Source organism: Nomia melanderi, chromosome 8 (genome assembly GCF_051020985.1).
Source record: "Nomia melanderi isolate GNS246 chromosome 8, iyNomMela1, whole genome shotgun sequence".
Lineage (NCBI taxonomy): Eukaryota > Metazoa > Arthropoda > Insecta > Hymenoptera > Halictidae > Nomia > Nomia melanderi.
This window is the reverse complement of record NC_135006.1, coordinates 10639821-10663859: the sequence shown is the minus strand read 5'-3', so window position 1 is coordinate 10663859 and position 24039 is coordinate 10639821. Positions and strand designations below refer to the sequence as shown.

The window sequence follows — 24039 nt, the reverse complement described above, 5'->3', positions numbered from 1 at the left end:
TATGCACAATGTAGTATCTCGAAATTTTCTTTTAAATAAGAGTGTAATCCTGATAATTTGCCAGCGCTATAATTTTCTTTTCCCGATTTATACTTTATAACGTACTTGTATTCATTAAGACATAAATGCCATTGAACGAGTTTCATGGAAGGATGTTTAAAATTAAAAAGCCATTGAAGCAGTCTGTAATCAGTGTAGACAGTAAAATCTTTATCATATAGATAAGTGTTAACTTTATCATATCGGAAGTGTTCATACAGCTAGCAACTGTTTTTCGGTCGTTGACTAGATTGTTCAGAGCTATTTAATGTTTTCGAATAATAAGCAATGGATAAATATTTATTTAACATTTCTTTAATTCGTTTAGATACTTCAGTTTTAGGTATCTCACGATATCTATAAGATTTCAAATGAATGGGAATATTATTCATAGTTAGAATCTTATTGAATGTTGCAGAGGTTGCATTGTAGTTAATATGTCATCGCGAAGATGAAAAATGTCTTCGAATTCGTGACATAACTTAAGTAACTTAACTCTTCTAATTTTAATTTTTAAATTGTTGTTACAGAGATTAAAGTAAGTAAACGAAGGAAAAAGTATTTTACCATTCCAATGTCACTCCTTGTAATTTTTGAAACTTTTATGTCCTGATTAGGTTCATATTTTACCAACAGTTTCATTTTGCATAGAGAAAAATTTTGCAGAAACTCATTTTACCAATGTAGTGTCAGTCCCTATGTTACCGTTATAGTATACGACAAGCATCGTTTCACAATGCGTGCTGGAACAGTTATTTTTGAAAACTCCTGAGAAAATTGTAGTGGAAGCTGTGGGTAAGGGAATAACGTGCTTTAAATTAGTGCATTGTTAAACATTTCTTGCATGACATTTAATTTTTAATGCCGTGGGGGTCACCGGTGACCCCCAACCGAATCGGATTACTATAGTTCACTCAGTTAAACTATGATTATTTGAAAAGATTTCTATATTATAAATAATACTGCCTAACGCGGTGATATTCAGCTAAATGAACATGCAATAATAATAATGCAAATCAATCAAATGATTTAATATTATATTTTCTCGATTTGGGTATTTTGCTCTATGAAATCGTGCGGCATTCAAAGTGTTAATACTAATAATCCATTATAAACCGGTGACGTGTATGGGCCAGTCGAAGACTTTGGGCCATGGGCTTTTACCCTCTGTCCCTACAGTGCAGGATAAAAATATAGCACCCTTTACAGTATGTACTTTCAATATTATATACGGACAGTACTTCAAATTTATGTCTAGTATAGATGGAGCTAGTTCTCATGACGAAGGATCGGTGGAAGGGGCAAAGATTCTCCCCTACCTACGCATTTACTTTTCAAATGTCACAAATTATGTCAGTACAAATATATGGAACACTCAAATATTTATATTTAAATCCTATTTATTAACCGGTTTAATAGATCGTGGAGGAAAGTTATTTTAACTTGAAATATGTTCTACGATCGAAGACATGAGGACACCCTCGTGACTTTAATTAAGAAACATTTAGCTCCTGCAACGGAAATCCATACAGATCGTTGGAGGAGATACGTAAATTAAAAAAAATATAGATATATCAAATACTATTCTAATTTTATTCTACGTTGTATCGGCAACGTAGAAAGTGACAGTACAATGGTAAAACGCTCTTCGCAAAATATTTTATCTTAACTTTAAAATTTCAAAAAATCCCTCTCGTCAGTATTTCCTCTATGCGAAATGAAGCGATTGGTGGAATATTAGCCTAGTTAGAGTATACAAATTTCAAAAGTCACAGGGAGTGATATTGAAATGGTAAAATACTTTTAATTTTGCATTTAATCTTTGTATCGTTAAAAACCCTTCTAGTAAATATTGTTTTTATGCAAACTGAAGCTAAGTCCAAAATTTCACCCTCCCCCTCGATTGTTAGGTTTTTAAATGTTTCTTCGTAATTCATTATATAAATTTTAACGTGATAACATCGAAAGACAGATTGAATGCGGAAGGAATCAAATTGTAAATGTTCTCGTTGTCAGGCCGATTATTTTTTTACACATCAAATTCTCAAGATGCGCCAACATTGTATTTTTTAGACCTGACGACACTTGTAAAAATTAATTTTCATGAACATATATGTAAATACATATGTATCCACTTTGCAGTGGAGTAGTTCATTATCTGACCGTTCCATTCAGGTAGAGTTCGCTAGTTTACTAAAACACGTTTGTCAGTGTCGGTATTTCAGGACTGTAAACAGAAAGTTACGTTACATCTAATTCATCTGTACGAAACTTAAGTGTATAATTTAATCGCAGACTAAACTTCAACAGATGTGTAGAGATGCTCAACGTGCATTTTAGTACCTGAAAAAATATAGCGTTGATAATTTGTCCTTATGTGAAAACTATAAACTTTTCTTAGCATTTGCAACGTTGAAGTATCAATGCCGGTTTTAAATAGTCATTGATAATGAATTAAAACATGGGTATGTACTTTAGCACCAGGTGATTGTAGTCCCACTCCATCATCTAAAGATTATACGTGAACCGTTACACAGACGCAGCCGGGACTCAGTGTGCGCGGCATGCACAGGTAAACGGAAACACGTCTGAACGTGCACGATCGCGAGGAAACTTCACGGTTGCAAGACGTACGCGCAACACATTCCTGCGCAAACGAGGGAGCAATGACTGCACGTTGTTGACACGGACGGAAGCGAAAAAGAATAAAAAAAGTTCCTTCTGAACCGAAGAAAGTGATACTTTTGAATATCCTTATAGCGTCAAAATTTCTGTCTGAACTTTTGATATTTGATTCTCTAAATCGAGGTCTTAAAGTACTAAATATGTACTTGCTGGGAGTTCTACCAGATCTTTGCAATCGAATATGTCCATCAATTTTTATTAACCCGTGAATAAGAAAAGGTATAATTTATCCAAAAAGTTTGAAATAGAAAAATTTTAAATATTGATATTATATAACTCGTAATATTTTTCTAGTAATGTACCATTAAATGATATTATAATTCAAGGTTCTACTATGAATAAAAAAAAAGAGTGTATGAAAATTAAATAAACGTAACATCTTGCATACATAAATAATGATTGAATATTATTCTTCGGATGACTCTACATTCGCCCTGACTTACATTGATTACTTCGTTATATGTATCTGACGCACACTACTCATCAGGAGTAGCAGCGTCAGAAATTTTCCGTTTGAGTCATAATATTTTTTCATTAGCATACGATTCCAAAATGTATATAAAATAGTTTAAACCATAAATTACAGCATACAGGAGAATCAAATATAGACAGAAATAACATATTTTTATGTAGTTATGAATTATTTATAATTTTTAAATTTTAAACGTGTACTAAAAGACACAAAATTAAACAACTGAACATAGATGATCCTCTGTATTGTATTCATTATATACTGCCAATACTAACGTTATTATCATAACCTGTGTCGTAGATAAAAACTTCCAAAATATGTTGTACTACTACTGCAGGCATGTGTAATCGATCTCCTAACTTTAGATTTGCATATTTTCAATTTGCTATACATTACTTTGATTACATAATATTTCAGTTGTATACACTACGAAGTATGAAAGATTGTAACGTTTAACGTAAAATGGCCTGTACGTTTTAGTTTAAAAATAAATTTTTTTCATACCTTCATACTTCTTTTGATGGAAGTAATATATCATAAAAGTACGTTCACGATAGTAGTAGACTTAGAGGTGCATATATACGAGAAATTAATTTGAAGAAGAAACTGAATTTTCATCTCTGTAAAGTCTTCTGTGTATGCACACAAGATGATATGCAAATGAAAGGTGCACCGTACCTATCTAATCCGAGGAACATACGCGAGAGGCACGTGTCTATAGTGCAACAGTCTCGCTGTGCGTCAACGTTACGTATTGGACTGTACAGTGTACACAACTGCGAAGAACCTGTTCAGTTAGAAGTTATATGGAATGGTGTAGTTCGAGTTTTACTCGCGAGTAGCGACCCTCTACTGGGGGATAGAGTTGCCTGCATTACAAAACACTTTTTTACGGACATAAAACTTTATCCTTTTTCGAAACCAATTTTCTGTGGAAATGCGCCTCTCGGAAAGTAAATATTACCATGAACGATCTCTATAGAATACCTTAGTGCCGATGATTGAATTAGAAACGAAATTTAAAGACGACTTAATATGTAAAGATAATTTTACGCTAAATATTACAATCCCATAAAATTGATATCCACAATTTTACGATAATAAAATTAAAATATATTGTTGCTGAATTCAAAGGCACCAGCTAATGCTCTGATGAAAAAATTGTTTCTGTATGGACAATACAGACAATACAATTATCATATCAGAAGGTTTTCCAAGATTTGAATTTATGTTTATTTAATGTAATTAATTAATATATTTCTCGGCACAGAAGAAGTAATTTGTATTCACGACATTCAAAATAGCAAATAAAACAATTTTGCGATAAAGAGTACAAATAAATAGTTTACTGGCGAAGAAAACGCAACAAATTTTCCGATAATTAATTGTCCATAAAAATTAATAGATTGAAATGGAAAGAAATTACTCAGAATAGAAGTGACAAAAATAAGATTGAAGTGTTTTCTTAGAAGTACATATTTAACATTTTTTCACTAATCAGTGAATTTTCTAAAGTATTGTGGAAAAAACTATTGATTAGTAAAAATGATCAAAGTGAAAAATTAGAGTTCGTAAAAAATGTATTTAGATAATTATATCAAATTTTCAAATATTCTCCCTCCAAATCAGAAAAATTTATTCATTTTCATTCTGGTAATCAAATAAAAATATGAGAAAGACTAATTTTAATAATAAAAATTTAATTCGAGCAGCATCGTTGCAACAATTACATAAATATGGACTAGTATACACATACAGTGTCTGATACTGAAATGTATGAGTATTTCTAGTCTTGGAGAACTTGTTTTTATAGACATTGTAATACATACTTACGTTTATTTAAGTATTTTGATGGAAAGCGAGTAATATATGCGTATAATATGTGTAATATTTCTTATTGTTTATCATTATTATATAACTGCTTAACGACAATAAATTAATAATAATTTCAATTTCAAATTTAAAAATTATATTTAAAAAAGATTATGTATGCAGTCTTTACAGATTTATATAGAATTTTATAGGAATTTACACTGAAAATCAATATTCCTGTTTACTATTACATGCACATAATACTGTACTATATAGTTTTAAATTTGCTCCTTTTCAATCGCACCCTATTTGTGTACGTGTCATTAATAAACGTGAACGTAAATGATAAAGTATGCAGACAGCCATAAAGAAGTGGTTATGTTTGACATATGGATTATACAACAGTATAAGTCTCTGATAAGTGAGAAATGAAAAATACAAGCAAAACGGGTACTTAATACGGCTAATTTAGTAGGTGCGTCAGGAAACGAAAGTTGGGTACAATCGATATAATTCGTAACCAATTCATTTTAGGTGATTACAAACGAACGATGCAGTTTTATTCTATATTTCTGAATTTCTCCGGTAAGTGAATTTATCCTAAAATAGAAATTCATATTATGTATATACAGGTTATCTTAGATTTTTTCTGGAAGACGGTGCCAACTTTTTCTATGAGTTATGTTAAAAATTATGTCATATAAGCTTAGATTTGTATTAACAAGTAATAATTTATATTAATTAACCTGATCATGGTAATTTGAAATGAGTGAAGTTGGAGAGGGAAACAGTGGAATGAATGTCGTAAAAACAGTGCGATAAGAAACGGAGGAAAGTTGAATATCATATGTATAATAAGACATTAAAAAATAAAAGTATTTTTTTTAATTTAAAATTTAAAAGTAACTTGTTCTCTTAGCCATTTTTGCTATTATTTATATACACAATTTAAAGAGGTAACATTTATAACATCGATTATTTATACTGAATTCAAATTTGTGTCTAAAAAGTAAAAATAGTCCTTAAAGTTACAGATATAAAATGTGTTCTATTAAATATTTTGACAAGTAAAAGAAGTAGACAAAAATATTGAATTGAAAAATTTAAATACAAAATCATTCTGTGCGCACTTATATAATGTAATACACACATCAATCAAACTTGAGTGTAAAAGCTGTGAATATACCTTCATTTTTATCATTCGGTAAATCATTTGGTGTACTGGAATAATAAAGTAAAAATCAAGAGAGTTACAAGTTTAGCTTTTAAAATTTCACTAGCAAACGAACGAATAAAAATTGATATACAAGTTTACGAATATAAATCTACATACAAGTACACTTATTATATAGATAAATATAGAGGTTTACACTTTGTACATTATACAAGCAATTTTTTAGTAACTATTCCTTGGAACAAACAACGGTGAAAGATTTAATATGTAAATTTAAAGTAGTCGATAACCGGAAAAGTGGTAAATATAGCGTTTCCATACAACGGATCACTTAAAATAGTGTGCTTAGTTGTATTTTAAATATTTCATGACAGTTATAAGACACGGATTTTTATCTCATAAACTGACGTGTTGAAACATAAATAATATTTATTTACACTTTGTAGTTTATAGTTAACAACTTTTAACGAAAATATTGATAGGACTCGGGTTGCATTAGTTACACTGATGTCATCTACAATTTTCTTGAAAGTTTGCTGATACATGTAATTTTTTTAAAAATTATAAATAATTTGTGCTAGAAATGTTGCCGTATTTCTTTTAATTTTTAAAATATTCAACAAAAAAGCTTTCTCATTCCACAGTTTGAGAACAGTTTTCATTTTCCGTGGATTTGCTGCAAGAATCCACGTCGCATATTTTTCGATTCCCTATCACTGTACTTACCTACATAGTTTCACCAACATTCTGTATAGAATATCCTATGTTACGATATAGCCAATTATCTTGTATATTCCTATTTTCTGTCGTTTACTGATATCAGTTAATAATGAAACCGTACTAGTAATAATAACAAAAACAAACAATTATTATTAGAAACGTCGCGTGTGTGAAGCATCGTAGTAACAGAAATAACGCACACCCGTAGGATACCGACACGCTATGATCCTCTATCCGTACGAAAGTCGCCGTGTGCGTGAGCGGGCCAGGTAGAAGGAACGCGTCTCGTCGGCGATGGTGTACGCACATACACAAAGATGAACGGACACCAGGTAAGCGAAAAATGGTGTGCGTGCGGTGGTAGATGAAAGAGCGAGGAGTGAGGAGCGAAGAGGCAAGAGGGAACAGCGGCGAAGGTGCGGCGTGACACCACACGAGACCGCAGTGAGTCGGTCGCTGCCGTGCGTCGCTGTTCTACGTTTTTCGTTCGAGTCGTGGAAAATCTGTGGATACGCAACCTGTTGCACTACCGGTCTATTCCGTCTACCTGATCCTGCATGCATCGGTCAGTGTTAGCCTTGACGGTCGCCAGCTAACTTGGCTGCGTATGTGATTTGTGCACAAGTTCCGGTCGCGTTCGCACGTGGATCCACCGAATCCGAGTCGAGGGAAACATCCTCGAACCCGGAGGAACGCAACCAAAGTCGATATGTGATCGCGAGTGTCGAGAGTGCTGACTGCCGGGCCACCATGTCGACCACGGACGTGTTTCGCATCGCGCAACAGGGTTCCGTTGCCGAGGACGACCAAGGGTAACGTTGCATCGCATTCTCTTTTCGTTTAACGATTCGTCTATACCATTTTTCGAATACTTTACAATTAACGTTTTATCTTCTAGTAATGTAATTTATAGTTTTATATTCTGGACCGGTTTTACGTATGCGTCTCTGCGTATGTATATTGCTTCTCTATCGCTACGTAGAACATAATACAATATATACAACTTAGGTACAAACGATGCATAGGTTGGATCAGATATACGTTATGTTTCTTTGTCACGATTCTGTTTTTGTTACTAAAATTTCTTAGCTCATGTGATTCTTATATATCTCCAACTTTTTTTATTATTCAGGAATGTACGTGCAATTTTTTCGACTTTCATGCTACGCTTCGCGCTGCGCAAATTAATATTTATCTCTTGAAACACAACCGTACATAAATGTTGGCACGATCAACATTTTATCATAGAATCCAATGTAGATAGATAGAATAAAATGCCTTAGTTTATTTAATATTTTCCTAAAACGTTGTATATTTCAATCTATAGATTAAATATACAGTGAATGAATCTTAAATAATTATAAGTTTACTGTACCTACAATGTAATGATATACAAATATTGAAAAATCGAATTGGTGTGCTCTCGAACTGAAGACCTTACGAAAAAAGGATCGAGCAATATTTTTACTGAAATCTAGTATAAAATGTTGAAAAGCTTATGTACAAAGGAAACCCGAATATCTTATTATCATTATAAAGAACATCTTAAACGTTTTAATATTTCAACATACTTGTTAATTCTACTATATACTGTGATGTTTTTGAACCATGGTGATCCAGTGGCAGCACCGGGTGGATTATAAAATTCCATCCGGAAAATGGTATGAAACTACCACGTACATTTCTTATTGCATTGGATGGAACATCATTTTCTGTTGATGTATAAACATAATTATATCATTTACAATATTCTTCTGATTTCTATTTAAACCAATTTACTCTGAGTAATAATAATGAAATTATTAAATTATTACATTTGTATTGCTTTATTAAAATACGGACATATAGGTTATCTTTCGTGTAGGAATAAAATTATTCATTGTACGATACATAAGTTGTAGTAGTTTGCTAATATTACTGTATCGTACAACAGAAGCAGTTGATAATATTAATTCTTCCTAGTTTTATAGAATATCTCAGATTGTGGTATTCGAAGAATCCGCTTATACCATTTATATTGTCCAATTTTTTAGTGCGTATATGCAACCAATTACGATAATAAAGTGAATGGCGTATTAGTAAACATTATATGGACACGTGTTGATTTAAAATTCATATTGCTTGAGAGGTTTAGTACGTAAAAAGCTATCTAACGAGGTTAGATGTTTCGTAAAACAGTTTCAATTTTATCGAGGAGCAGGGTCCATGTGCCACCAAGGAATGAAAAAGCGACGAATGATAAAATTTGGTCAATTACTATTACTACTGGTCGTCTGAGAAAGCTCTCTGTTTTGTAGCATTAATACAAATCATTCTTGGCATAGTATATATGTATCAGGCTATTTACCGCGTTTTAACTGGATATAAGAGTTCCGGACAGTACGAAAACTGGTTTCTCTCGAGAGTGTCTCGGCTCCCGACAGTTCAGTATTCGACAATCGTTCTGCTGGTTTGAGACTGTCGAGGTTTACCGCCTCGAGCGGGGTAGAAAGTACGACGCAAATCGCTCGGACGAATTGAGGAAGATTCGATTGAAAATGCACTTACAATTATTATATACTCGTCGTATTAGAGAATGTACAAGAGGTTTTACATTATGTTTCCCATTTGTCACTAATTTTTAAACAAGTTAATGCCATATATTGTAATCTAAGACCAACGTTTTGTGAAAAATGTATGAAATTGGCAACAACTCCTTTCATAATTGAATGTAAGAAATGAAAATTTAAGTACCCGTTATTTTACATCGAACTTATCGTTTTTATTTTTAAATCGTAACGTCCCTAAAAGTAACGAATTTGTTAATGAAACTCATAACAAAATATAAAATATTCCAATACATAACTACGAAAAAGCAATATGTTTATAATAATTATAATTTGTATCTCATACTTTAAACCATATGTCATCGGTAAATGATTTGTCAGCAGTTAATATAGTAAGATATGGACTAGAACTTTCATGAACCAGTAAGTTGTATTTTGTGCAATTACAAAATATTGTCAATTTTCTTCCATTATTTAATTGGATACTTGTGTTATTATTGTTTATATAATCGCATATGTGTATGTAGGTGTGCATGTATATATGTAGGTACATATTGTAATCTATGGGTGATAGCAGATGGTTAAACATTAGTCTTCGACTTTTATTTGTACCATTTATTGAACACGATCAACTTCTTTAAGCTCGTTTATGCTTCTATACATATACGTTATTACTTATTATATATCTCTTTCGTATTGTCATCACTATGCACGATTTCTATTTATCAGTAGCACAGAAATATAATAGATAGGATACAATACAGGTAACTCTTTTCTGTAATTTTTCTGGTATTAAATTTGATTCAAAAAGTTCTCTAACAGGAAACGTGATTTTGGGCCACGTTATGAGTTTGCAAGGCGCACGAAGGATTCGAATCGAGCGATCGAGAGTCTTCTAAGTAAGTAGATGGTTAGTGAGTCAAAAATGCGAAAAGTTTTCCTTGGACAGGTGGCAGCCTGATATTAGTCTTGTTCTACAGAGAGAGAGAGAGAAAGAGAGAGAGAGAGCGAGAGCTTCTCTTACTCCCTCTTTTTCTCTCAATGTCAATGACTGCTCCCGCAGGCTAGCTGTGACCCTCCGTGTGAACGTGAGTCTCGTCTTTCTGTGTGTCGTAGCAATAATACTCTGAGCTAAGAGGTACGCCGCTTTCACACGAGAGGTACGCCGACTGTCAGAATAGTTGTCTTCATGAAAATAATCATGTTTACTTGCATATATGGGACAGCCTTATGTATGCACGACACGATTATTCGTCACTGTTTTCCTCGTAAAGAAGCGTGCAGAGGAAATTCTACAGGAAACCGTTTAACCCTTTGCACTCAATAATATTTCATATTATAAATATTCGTAATTTCCTGATAAAATATCGATAACATTATTTGCAACTAACGTAAAGAAAAATTTTGCGTAAATTAAGAGATAAAACTGTTTTATTTTTATGTTTCACGTGTTGATACCTTACACAAAATTTAATATTGAATTTAAAATTTTACAATTTTACTGTGTTCTCTCACCTCTCGAGTGCAAAGGGTTAACTGTTCCTGTATCTACTTTTCTAAACCTTGATAGATTTGACTAGTTTTGTTCTTCTGAAATTTTTGGTACTTGGTTATGATTTTGATTTTTTTGTGCGGTAAGTAATATTCATTTTCCGTCGTATCGGTGACTTCCGAAACAAAGTCAACAATACGTGATGCATTGATCTTCAACGTCACGCAGAGTCAAGAGATTTACACGTATATTGAAAAATATTCGACTGCGTTCCAGTTTGTAACATACGAAACGATGCTGTTTCGAAATAATTTCTTTTCGTATTTTTCCTTTCCTACCGGTGTTGTGCAAGAGATACACAAAATAGCGATTAAATTTAATCTGATTGTTATTTTGTTGTTTGTAAACACGAATGAAAAATATTGAATAACTGGAGTAACGAATAACTCGAATAATAAATAACCGAATAATGATTAATTACTTATTCGTTATTATTATTCAAATAAGATTTTGTTCCACTAATATACAATTTTACCTTATATTTCGGTAACGCTAATGAAAAATACGTGACAATAGAGAAGGAAAAAAGGAAAGGAGGAAAAGAACGTTTCGTCCTGATTTTAATAGTGGAATCGGCAAGCAAGGCTACAAAACAGACTCTGCGTTACACGCAGCGATATTCGATGCGTGATTAAAGACGGTATCATGTACATGCCAGTAACGTATCGAATAGCTTCGGCAAAGGCGTTGCTTTATGAACTCTCTGGTGACGAATACAGGAAGTGTCGTCGTAATACGATGAAAATAGTAGAAAAGCGTCATTCACTGACAAATATATATATAACATACGATGCGTGATTCGACTGAAAAGAATATTTGAATATATCGATTCACGTATAATGAAGAAAATCGCTACACGTACTTTGGCAAAGATAAAAAAAATTTTTTTTTTAGAAATGTGTTTATTTGATAGTACTACCAGTTTAATTATATTATGCAACATTAACCACCATGCGTTATGACAGTTCAGATTTTATTCAGGAAAATGATTGTATTTTCAAATTTATATAATTAAGGAATTGAAATCGTGACAACGTTCTACAATTTTCTAAGAAATGTCAAGAAATGTGGAAAAAGAGAAAGCACTGGTTGTCCAACAGGGATAACAGTTCATCAATAATGTACGACATTATAGGGAAAGCATCGAATTTTGATGTTACAACAAGAAAACTATTAGACGATTGACGAATAAATTGCGAGTACAATTTTATTTATCAATACAGTAGAACAATATAAAAGACTGTGCAGTTAATTCTGTGAAAAACTACTAGAAAATCGTTGAACGGAATTAATAAACAGTGTGCATGTGTCAAGTAGACAGTTCCATATTATTGAACGGAAGAATTAAAAAGTTGCATCTAATAAAATTAGAATTTCTTGAGTTGCCAGGTTTTTTAAACAATTAAGTAAATCTTTAACATCTTATAGAATCTATTAGGAAAGAAAAGGTATAATTACAAAATATTAAAATACGTTGGTAATTTTCTTAATTTAATTTTAATAGTTGGTAATTAGACGAAATACGGAACGGTGCTTCAGAGTTGATCTCTTGAAGATACGAAAAGAGCCAAATCGACTCAAACACACCGATCAATCAGTTGGTAATTAAACGAAATACGGAACGGTGCTTCAGAGTTGATCTCTTTTCGTATCTTCGAACCTAACCGACTCACATATCCTTTACAAAACAAACGGTATCCGAGGTATTATACTATTCGATCCGCGAAGTCTTATATACATTGGTTACAGTCTTATATACCAACTATTACTATTAAAATTGTTAAACATCGAGTCCTAAGTAATAGTTACTTAAAAATTCTAACATATTGTTTATGATTTCTTTACTGTGTCATATTTAGTTTATGCAACTAACAATAAAATAACGTTTTGTAATTGCAATATAACATAGCAAGGGTAAAAGCTGCTCTAGTTTTGTTGTCTGGTGATTGACTAATTTGTTGCATAAAATAACTTCGAAAAATATTAAAATTTTGTTTAATTCAAATAATCCGCTGTCTGGTACGAAACGGTGTTCAAAGGAACGAATTTTAAACCTTAAGGTTGACTAACGGGACTTCCGGCGTCTGTACACCGTACATACCTGTACGGCGAAATGGTGATCGCTATTGCAATTTCTAATATGTGTTGCAAACATGTATTGAGTGTTTAAAGAAGCCTTATATTTTGAACACCCGAAAAAATGAACCAACTTATTTAACCATTAATTGTTTATTATTATACGCTTCGTTTATTGTATTCTACCGGAGAATATTGTAATCTTGAATTATTATAATCTTGAATCTATTCTTGTAAGTATGGAAGTAATAGTTTGCGAAATCCTATCAAAATCGCGACAATCATTGTCAATAGAGCAATTTTATGACTAACAAACGTAATCAATAATTTCAAATCAGTAATAATCGATTTTTGAATAATCGTTAATTATAATAAAAACTGACATAATCACAGTGAGTATAATCACAAAACCCAATTAACCCCCACTTAACGAATTTCAAGTTCATTCTAACTCATTATCAATTTAGGCAGTTTGTTTCAATCGTACATATGTAATAATGGAAAAATTAAACAAATATCACATTGATGAGCGTAAGTACGAAATTCATATTTGGTATTAAATCTGAGCAGATTGTAATAAAGTATGAAGTACAATATTTACTAAATACAAAGCATGACATTAACAAAAGTGTGAGGACAGGAAAGAAAACATAGGGAAAAAATGTTCACTCGCAATGCAGTCTAGAAACATAGTGAAAGCAGGGTGGTTGGACTATTGGTAGAGAGGATCAACGTACTGTTGAGTTGCAGTATCTTTTTCAATATCACCAACACTCGCGGATAGTTTGTGGATCTAAGAATAAAAGATCGATACTTGAGCTGAGGGTACTTTCCCTAATCAACTTTCATAGGGAAAGACGACGATATTGGAAAATATAAACTTCTGTTTTATTAGAAAGTTTCAATGAAACACGGAAGTGTTTATATTAAATAAAAATATAATTTGAATTAAAACTAGTTTTTGTGATTAATCATTATTACGTTGCTGCATAAGTTCTGCCCATTTGAGTGTATAGCCTACAAATACGATTTTTGGAAACATTTTGTACTTACCTTAAACTACATGTACATTTTCCACTGGTATTTATAACAGTTTCTCATCTCTATGGTAGTTGGACTACGTATGGATTTTTAAATAAAAATTTTCAGATTTATTGTTAAAAGATAGTTGTATTGTACTGTTTACTTCTTTGAAATTTTTTCCATTTAAATTGTTTTGTAAGGCTCGGAAGAGAGGAAAATCTGCTGGTGCCAGATTTAGGGAATATGGTGAGCACGGAATAAGTTCCCATTTTAGTTCCGATATTTTTGTTTTATGTTGATTTACGAGTAATGGCTTCATAATTTGCAATTCCTGTTCGACTTTTTTCAATGATTGACAGTGTAAAACAGATGTAATCGTAACACTCGGATTGGATAAATTATAATAAATTACTTCAGGTATCTCCTACCATACGCATAACATTACTCTTTTCGTTTTTAAATTTTTCTTTCTTGTTTCTTAAAAACGTTCTCCGAGTTCTGACCAATGCCGCATTCTCGTTGAATTATTGTACGCTATCCATTTTTCATCTGTAGCAACAAAGCGATGCGAAAAATATTCTGCACTTTATCTAGCCCGAGGTAAAACTCAGATCGAAACGCAGTCCAGTAGGTTCTTTGGCGAGAATTCGTGAGGTGCCAGGAACGTTACTCTTTAAACTGTATCTCTGCATTTTTGGAGATGTTTTAAAATACTTGCATTCTGAATTCCAAGTTCAGATGCAATTTCACGAATACAGTGATGTTCGCTTAAATTCCACAAAATCTGCTCGGCTAAATTCCACTACACCTTTCCTACCCTTCTTCCACTACTCACTGTCTCGAGGTCAGTGTAACATGATCCCAGTAGACAGGGATAGAGTATAAATACAATGAGCAAAAACAAGGTAGACGCAGTCCAGTGAGCATCGAGGGTCGAGACGCGGAACTTCAAAGGGATACCGCACGCGTCAAATGTGAACATGCAGCGAAGAAAATTTCAATTGCAATAATTGTAACCTTACCGTCTCAATCATAGTACCCATGGAATGTTGAAATTTTTCTCATTCAAATGAGTCCAAACATGACGTAAATCAATCTAGTTTTATCGATTTCCATCGTGTTTGGACTCATTTTAGCCACAATAATCTCAACAATTCACTGACATTACGTTCGAGAAAGTAAGGTTAAAATTATTGCCATTGAAATTTTCTTCGCTGCGTGTTCACATTTGACGCGCGCGGCATCGCTTTGAAGTTCCGCGTCTCGACCCGCTGTAACTGGCTGACTGTGTCTATCCCGCTTCCGCTCATTATATCGATTCTCTGCCCTTGTGAGACTATGCTCGAGTCAATTCGTGGAAGCAAGTAGCTTCCTCCTATTTTTTCTGTTCGGTTAAATTTCACTGCTGCGGCTCGAAATTGTGGAATTCAAGTGAGCATTAAACTGTTGTCAGTTTCGAATGTTCATCGACTAGTTCAGTCACGTATGCATTAGATACTTTTATTGTACGTCCATATCGTTTGCTGTCATTAAGATTGAAATTTCCGCTACGGAACTTGACAAACCATCGACGACAGGTGTGAATGTTTACAACACCTTTACCAAGTGCAGAACAAATGTTTATTGTTGCATCTGATGTACTATGACTGATTTGAAACTTATACAACATATAACATCCTACATGCATCACATTAGTATTCATTTTAAACGCTTACTAAAAACTTCTCGATTGTCTGATCACAGTCTGATCAACGAGAATATCTTATATCAAGACAAGTGAGACATTTTATCATTTAGGATTGTTTTATACGAACGATAAAATAATATTATTTAGTGGTATATTTATGAGCAAAATTAATGGATCAGAAGATTCCCGTTGAAAAATTGCTTGAGTTTGAAGTAGTGTGAGTTCATGGAGAAAGATGTGTTATGCATAAGTCTTCGACACGAAAGCAGTGACAAACTGTACAATGACGTGGTAGTGACGGTAAAACGCGCATCTATCCGAACCTTGTCCGTACGTTATCTGAACTCTTCCTTCGTGACCTTATCTGTCACGAACAAGCGGCTAGTTTTAAAGGCCCCACTGTACGTCGCGCTCAGCATCGGGCTGGTTCGTTTCCCGACCCGGGACACGTACAAGGTGACCTGCATTTTGTGGACCTTTCCTTGAAGACCCTGTGGCACCAACAATGGCCTCGGGTCTCGGGGTCTCTCTCCTTTGACCGCTTCTACGAGCGGTCGCCCGACCGTGAGCTGGAGCGTAAACTGCAGCACGAGCTGGAACGTGAGTTGGCGCGTGAACTGGAGCGCGAGCCTGATCGGCGATGTGACTGGCTCAACTCAGCTATTCTGAGTTCTAAACTCTTCCCAGTCTTCGGATTGGCAGCTCTGTCATCCGGTTTGATATCACAGCGGCCACCTGCGACTGTTCGGCTTCCTCTAAGCGGATTTGATTCGCGATTTCTGCTAACTTGTTCAGCGGCAGATCCGCCTGGGAGGAGACGATTTTGCCCGCGTCACGTTCGACAACTGTCCTGTTCATAAGGTCCTGAGAAACTCATCGGAGACGGTGGTTTCTGCCAAACTTCTCATCTGCCTGAGAAATTATGAAGGGGTACGATGGTTCCCTATCTTTTCCTGCTCCAGGAGCTATCGGATCTGCTTGCCTTGTGACTCCGAGAACCTTCGAATCAGCTCCGCTTTCAGTGTTTCATACTTCTCCTGTTCTGGCGACTTCTCCAGCAGGTCCTGTCTCTCCAGTGCGTACCTGGCCTCCAGCTGGGACATTATGTAATAAAATTTGTCAGTGTCCGCTGTGACGCCATTCAGAATAAACTGCGCTTCTATTTGGCTGAACCAGATGATCAACGGTTGGTTCGGCCAGAATGAAGGAACACGGATTGCAACACAGTCTACTCCCGTACTTCCGTTCGCGCCACTGCTATTCATTTCGCTACTGTTTACTCTCTTGTGCCATTTTCAGTTCTTTACGTAGCACTCGCAAAACGAAAACGAAACTTTGACACGTTTTGAACTCTGATTTACGTTGGGGGGGTTTTACCAGTGTAGGAGATATGATTGGTAATCAATAACCATCATCTTTTACCAGTGTTCGTTTTCAGAATATTTTATTTACGATGCGTTATGTTCCGCGATGTGAAGGCAATCTGGTAGACCCGTGCCTCGACGCTGGGGCGAGTGGAATAGATTTAACGGATCTTATATAGAAATTCACACGAAACTAGCTAGGAGCGGGAAAGACCTAGGGCGTGTTAGCCCTCTGTTGGCAGAGAGTTAGAACTGCCGCCACAGATATATGATAATCGATCCAGATTTATTTTAACCGTTTGAGTGCCAAGTAGCGCGATCGTGCTTCTCCGTTACTCTGCCTAAAAGTGCCAGTTATTGAGTGTTTAAGCTTATTTATTTCTTCTCCTTCTAATTACTCGTTTTTATTTTTGTTATTACCTATTTAAAACTGGAAAAATGATACAATCGCACTATCTAAAATTTGTTTCTGTAAAAATAGAAAAGCGTAATTCAGTTTCTGAATTGGAACGAAAGAAGTGCGGCCCGCGAACGCGCTGCTTGGCAGTTTTCGAGCAGGCTTTCCTAAAAACCGATCGGACTCAAACGGTTAAAGCGCAAACCTTCACTTTTAGAAGCTACATTCGAAAGTTTTTCGTGATTTCCTCGGAAACTACAAATTCGCAAAATTTTTATTAAAGGAAAAAATTGTTCAAAATTTCAGGTTCTACGGGATCTGTTAATGTTAGGAAAATCGAAGTTAAACTAGAATTCTGCACTGTTACCATTCAGTGTGGCGAACACTATATATTTTTCAACAGAATTTTCAATAGAAGCATCAGAATTTTACATCACGCTCAAATATTTCGGCTTCACCGCTTTCATTTATTAATGTCGAGTCTTGTATTTTATATTAACTTTACGTTACACTTGTGATCGCACTCGCTTAATATATACATTGCACTCACAACTTCTTGTACATCATCTCAAGATTATTTTTCGCGCACGACGTTTCTTTATTCAGAACACAGGCCACGGACGCCCTTACAAAATAATACTCATTTTACACTTACAAAATGCATATACGAGTTTCCTTTAGACAATAGAGATTGGCATTGGTGGTGCTGGTTTTTCTTTAGGGTGAAGGTACAGGGGGTGGTGAGTTTAAAATATTACTTTATAATTACTCAAAATCCGTCTAATCTGATAGGATTGTTATATATTATTATTTAAAGGTATTATATCATAATATATATTCTATACTAGTATATTATAATTCTATTAGATTGGAAAGATATTTGGCAATTATAAAGTGATACCGTGTGGCGTGAAAGAACGGATGGGTCAAGAGGCTCCCCTATTCCTGCATCCCCACTGTGATAAAACTAGCCTCACAAATGCCTATTTCTATGATCTAAATAAAACTCGCGTGTACATATTGTAAGAAATAACTACAATAAACGAAAGAAAACATATGGCATGAGATTTTTCTTGTAAACAACTATATAGAAAAGTAAAAGAGACTGGCCATTGTACCTACGCATAAGAGAAAGTTGTTCAAAATGATGTCCTTGACAACACATTTCAAGGCTATTTTGATCGGCGAGAAGGTCGCACATCTAAATATTTATGAAAATTCATTCTTTCATCGAAATGAGGAAATAAATTGTTTGTAATTGTATTTAAGTGATACGTTTTGTATATTTTAATTTTTCATCTCATTAACAATTTGTTCTGTCATTTCAGTCCTTGAGCTTAATTACAAATTTATCTTTCACGCACGTATTCAGTCATTTTCTCGTGAGTACAACATTTCTCTGGTACTCTTTTTCCTCGTGCATGCTCAATTACTAATTTAACAATTTAACAAAGAAAACATTATAACATACAAAAGAAAGACAAAATTGCCCAACCAAGAATACTTTAAATCCCTTGCGTTTCCGTTGGTTGCGTACAAACTAAAGAGTATGTAATTGGTTTCTGACATGACAGATGTCAACTTTTATTGGTACTTACTTCGGTTTTACTACTTGATAAGAACAAATACGTATATAACCATTTAACTAAGAAAACGTCGAATATAAGGAAGTTTTATCAATGAATTATATGTAGTCTTATCATTACCTGACCTCGTATCAGATTATACTTCTTTACCAGATATTTATGCTGCTTAGAGCATGAGACCGTACCGAAAATAGTATGCCATTACAAGATAGAATTTTTTTATACTTTTGGGAAAATGGGTTACGATAATAGTATATGTCCGAAATAATGAAAATAGAAAACAATAATGGACAACTTCCATAGGTGCGGTTCTAATATTAGTACAGTTGGTCCACCACGTCCATGCTGAGCTGCGCCAATGTAGAAAGTCACAAAGGCAAGGGAACTCTTCTACTCGGGATGCTCGAGTCAATAGCTGTAGAACAACAGTCTATGTTATTGGCTGACCCGTTTGACGAAGAAAGCAGACGAAATAGAATGTGATAGAGTGAGATGTAATGACAGAGAACGAAATTGCCGGTACTATGAACTTTGATCTCCATCATTAGATCTCAAGATTCCCATAGACGTTGGAACTTGCGACGATACAATTTTAAAAAATGTTGAAAATTTTTATTTTGCAATTTTATACGCGTAAAAGATAATGTATTTTTAAACTTTTTTTCGCTATTTCTTACCGTGTTCCAGATAATCCACAGGAAAGGAGAATTTGTATTTTTTTCAAGGGGTGGTATCAAAGTGAAATTTGACGCGAAAAGAATTGCAATGTATTTCTTGATTTATTCTACTTACACACAAAGTTTTATACTTTTTTGAATTTCCTGTTGCTCTGACTTTTCTATTCGTCAGATGTCATTCTATTGATGTCCGTAACAGAATTAATTTCTTGCAGTAATAAAATACAATAATTTCTATAACTATTAATCGAAGAAGGTATAATACTGTATAGATAAATTTGTTCTATCATGGAATAATTCATTCGTTTAGAATATTTTTCGGTATTTCATAGGATTTAATAGTGGATGGAATTTAGGAATATCAGCCCTCCTCTGGTTATACTTGGTAAAGTCAAGGTTCGCGTGTGCGAGTTTCTGTCGTTGACCTACAGAACAATACCTCCATAAAATCCTTACTATTGGAAGATACTCCTACGCTCAACGTATGTACCTTGATCACGTAGTTTAGTCAATGTTTCCACGTGCACTTTATCGTGAAGGAGTGTCTTTCGCCATTGCCAAGATTGGGAAACTCAGTGCACTCCCTTCCTCTTTAATGTGAAACCAATTACAAGTTGAAATTCTAAAATCACCGATATCGAAATGAACCAATACCACCACTCCCGAATTTTCATGTCATATAATTCAAATTTTCACTTTTTCAAATTGCCTGTGTGTTATTCTTTAGGTATATAAGAGTTCCACAAAATTTCTCTGCAAAAAATGAATTTGTATAGATATTTTCTCAGATAAAATAATGCACATGGTTATAAACATTTATTTATATCTAAACAATTTTTAAAATGAATAGAACACCTGTCTGCGCCAATTTGAACAGATTTTTACAATTTATTTCGAAACTAAGGATTAGAAACAAGATCAAACTACATTATACGATAGACTAAACATTATTTGTGTAGAAATCATGAAAAAAAGTTTTAACATAGATTTATTCGATAGAGAAAATGCATCGGTTCCGCAAGACATGAGGTAATTTTTTTGAGAAGAACGGTAAGCGCCAGTTTACATTGATGACCAGTGGCGGTAACTTGTGCCTGCTAGAACTGTACAGTAATGTTCGCTTAAATTCCACAATTTCGGGTCCCAGCAGTGGAATTTAACCAAGCGGAAAAAGCAGAAGGAAATTATTTGCTTTCAGGAATTGACTCGGGCACAGTCTCACAAAGACAGAGAATCGATATAATGAGCGGAAACGGGATAGACCCAGTCCGTCAGGTACCGGGAGTCGAGACGCGGGACTTCAAAGCGATGCCGCGCGCGTCAAGTATAAACATGCAATGAAGAAAATTTCAATTGCAGTCATTTTAACCTTACATTCTCAAACGTAGTGCCAGTGGATTGTTCAGATTGTAATTAAAACGAGTCTAGACACGATGGACACCTGACTAATTCTACCGGCTTAATGCAATTAACGAAATTACAGTTTCATTTCCCCGAAATCGATAAAACTAGACCGATTTACGTCGTGTTTAGACTCATTGTAATGAGAAGAATCTCGATATTCCATCGGTACAACGATTCAGAAGGTAAGATTAAAACTGTTGCAATTGAAAGTTTCTTCATTGCACGTTTATACTTCACAATGTGCGGCATCCCTTTGACCTGTGTCTGTCTCTTTTCTCCTCATTGTATTCATTTGCCGTCCCTCTATACTGGGATCACGTTATACACCGAGATTAGACATTACATTTTTTGGCGAATGTTAAACGCTTCTTGCGGTCTGCGGCATTTATAAATGGCTTTTTACGGGCTAGTCTACCATTGTAACCAGCTTTTTTTAAGATGTTACGAACGGTATGCAGGTGTACTCTTTTTTCCATTTTCTTCACACAGCTATGCAGTTAAAGTTGGTGTATAATCCTCGATTATTGTACATTCTTGATATAATTTTCTGCTTATCGCGATCGCTGAGAACTCATGGACGTCCTTTTTGCGGAACAGATTCAATTTGATCTTCTTCATCGAACTGTCTTATAATATCTATAACCGTATTCTTGCTTACATTTAATAATTTCCTACTTTCTCCGTACGATTGTCCTTTTTCCTAAGGATAAACAACAAATTGCTGAGTATTAAATAACGTATTTTTACTTTTGCGACCCATTTTCACAAATTCGTTGCCGAAATGACAAAATTCACTATGAGATTGATTATTTGAAATTGTGCGAAATACGAACGTATACTTGCGATAACTTATCGCTTAACTGAGATATTTACAAACAGTCCTCTGAGGTCGACGAGTTTACCTTTAAAAGGAAGTAAGTGATAAGGTATAATAGGTGTCCAAATATTTTTTCGAGCTCGGAATTCAATCTAGTTTCGTTGATAATTTATTATTGCATATAACAGTGAACAATAAATCAATTAATTTGATGTGTCTGTAAATTAGAGTATGTGCTTTAACCAATCACGAACTAGAATACTATGTAACTATATTTCAAATAAGCAAATAGAACAGTAATTCCAGAAATACCACGTTGCTCGAATATTAAATCGGGTAACTGTACATTGAATGCTACATATGCATTTCCTGAATGCGTCTGTTAGATGGCCTGAAGCATGGTGCCACTTTTCGTACATGTACAAACAACTTGTACTGTGATAATAGATCCATTAAAATTTTTAGTTTCCGCCTTTAAACGTCTTTCTAATAAACTTTTTTGAGTCAGAGGTTACTAAACTTATTTAGCCCACCTCATCCTTTTAGGTAAAAAATTATTCAGCACTCTTCTGAAAATCTGTGCCTTTTAAGTGAACAAACAGAAAAATGCAGGTCGTTGCAAATAAGACTTGTTGAAGCTGAAATAATTACGCTGTGGAATAAATTTGATCTTGTCTTGTGTCTTGCAATAATCACTAGATGATTCTTATAGAGCTCCTTACCCTAAATACGAATCCGAACACCAAATTGCTGGGTTACGTCCAGTTTGCGAAAAAACTGGGTTTTTGTAAAAACGGTCGAATTTTTCAGAAAACCAAGTGTTACTTGAAAACTAAAAACGATAGGCAGTTAAAATTTACCGCAGAAAATAGAGGAGACTTGCCCGAATATGTAGTTATAAAAATGTTGAATTTTGCGAAGTTTTAAAATTGCTTTCATAGGAGTCGAAGGGTAGCTGTACTTCAACCATCTACGTTTCAAATTCGATGCATATGTCATTTTTGTTATTAATTTCGTCGTTTAGAAAAGAGCACTTCTTTGAGCGAACTTTCTTATTTCTTTGGTATACATACGAGAGCGACTTCAAGCAAATAATTTCCTTCCCACGCATCTTCTCTTTGGCATTGAACGTTTCACGATCCAGATGTATCTATTATGGATCAAGGAAGCAGGATACATCGCTCTTGAGGTGACATTTATCACATGCCACGATCTGTCTGTTACGGTGATTACGATTCTCTCAGGAATTGTTCAATTGTACAATCACTGAGAAGTTTTAGTTCGTGTGTAACTCATTAACCAGATTCTGAGTTGTATGACGTTCTTCCATTTCGCGTGTAGTTCAAGTATAAGCTTGTATCTCATTGTTTTTACGAGTATCCCGGTACGGAAGATCAGTATTCGATTGGGCCACAACGTTTCTTGCAATACGCAGACTTTGTTCTTATTTTTTCTGCAATAGTAATTTCCAGCTCTATTAATTAAATAAAACTTAATTTAATTTCTTAAATTATGATTCAGTTTCAAATGTATACTTAATGCAAGGGTGTTTTAATTGGTGCCTGCGAGCGTTTTAGTGACACTCCCCTCACAAAAAGATACTCTCTCCATACCAAAAATAGTATGGGAACACTATTTTCGAGTTACTCCTGAAACACCACAGACTTAACGACTCTACTCTTCTGGGGGGAGGATGACTGAAATTTTATTATTATTTACTGTTGATGTCATTTACGAACGTTAATCGTGATGGAGAGGCAACGATGAAAATGCCGTACATAGATCATGCAGTCGGTTACCGCCAGTGAAGCCAGAAAGCAATTAAACGGTTGCGTTTTCCCACTGCGCCTTACCCCTTTCACTACCCCGTTCCTCATCTGTGGATATGCTCGAAGAACCTCCGCAGCCACCACAGAACCATACGATAACGCCAGGGAAGGGTAATCCGTGTTCCCCTCAAATTCCCCATTCAGTCCGTACTGGTTACCGCGATCTTCGAATCTCTCTC

At 34.6% G+C, this 24039-nt stretch overlaps 1 protein-coding gene across 3 annotated transcripts in view; it reads left to right on the top strand.

Annotated features, from left to right (window-relative positions):
• Positions 1 to 7352: 7352 nt before the first annotated feature.
• Positions 7353 to 24039, top strand: part of LOC116427482 (uncharacterized) — a 101832-nt gene continuing 85145 nt past the window's right edge. For all 3 annotated transcript variants that reach the window (XR_012999177.1, XM_076370028.1, XM_076370027.1), the window contains exon 1: positions 7353 to 7714. Coding sequence is in view for 2 of the 3 variants with exons in the window: in XM_076370028.1 (XP_076226143.1) it covers positions 7653 to 7714 (62 nt within the window). In the remaining variant the exon portion in view is untranslated. The remainder of the gene's footprint in view (positions 7715 to 24039) is intronic.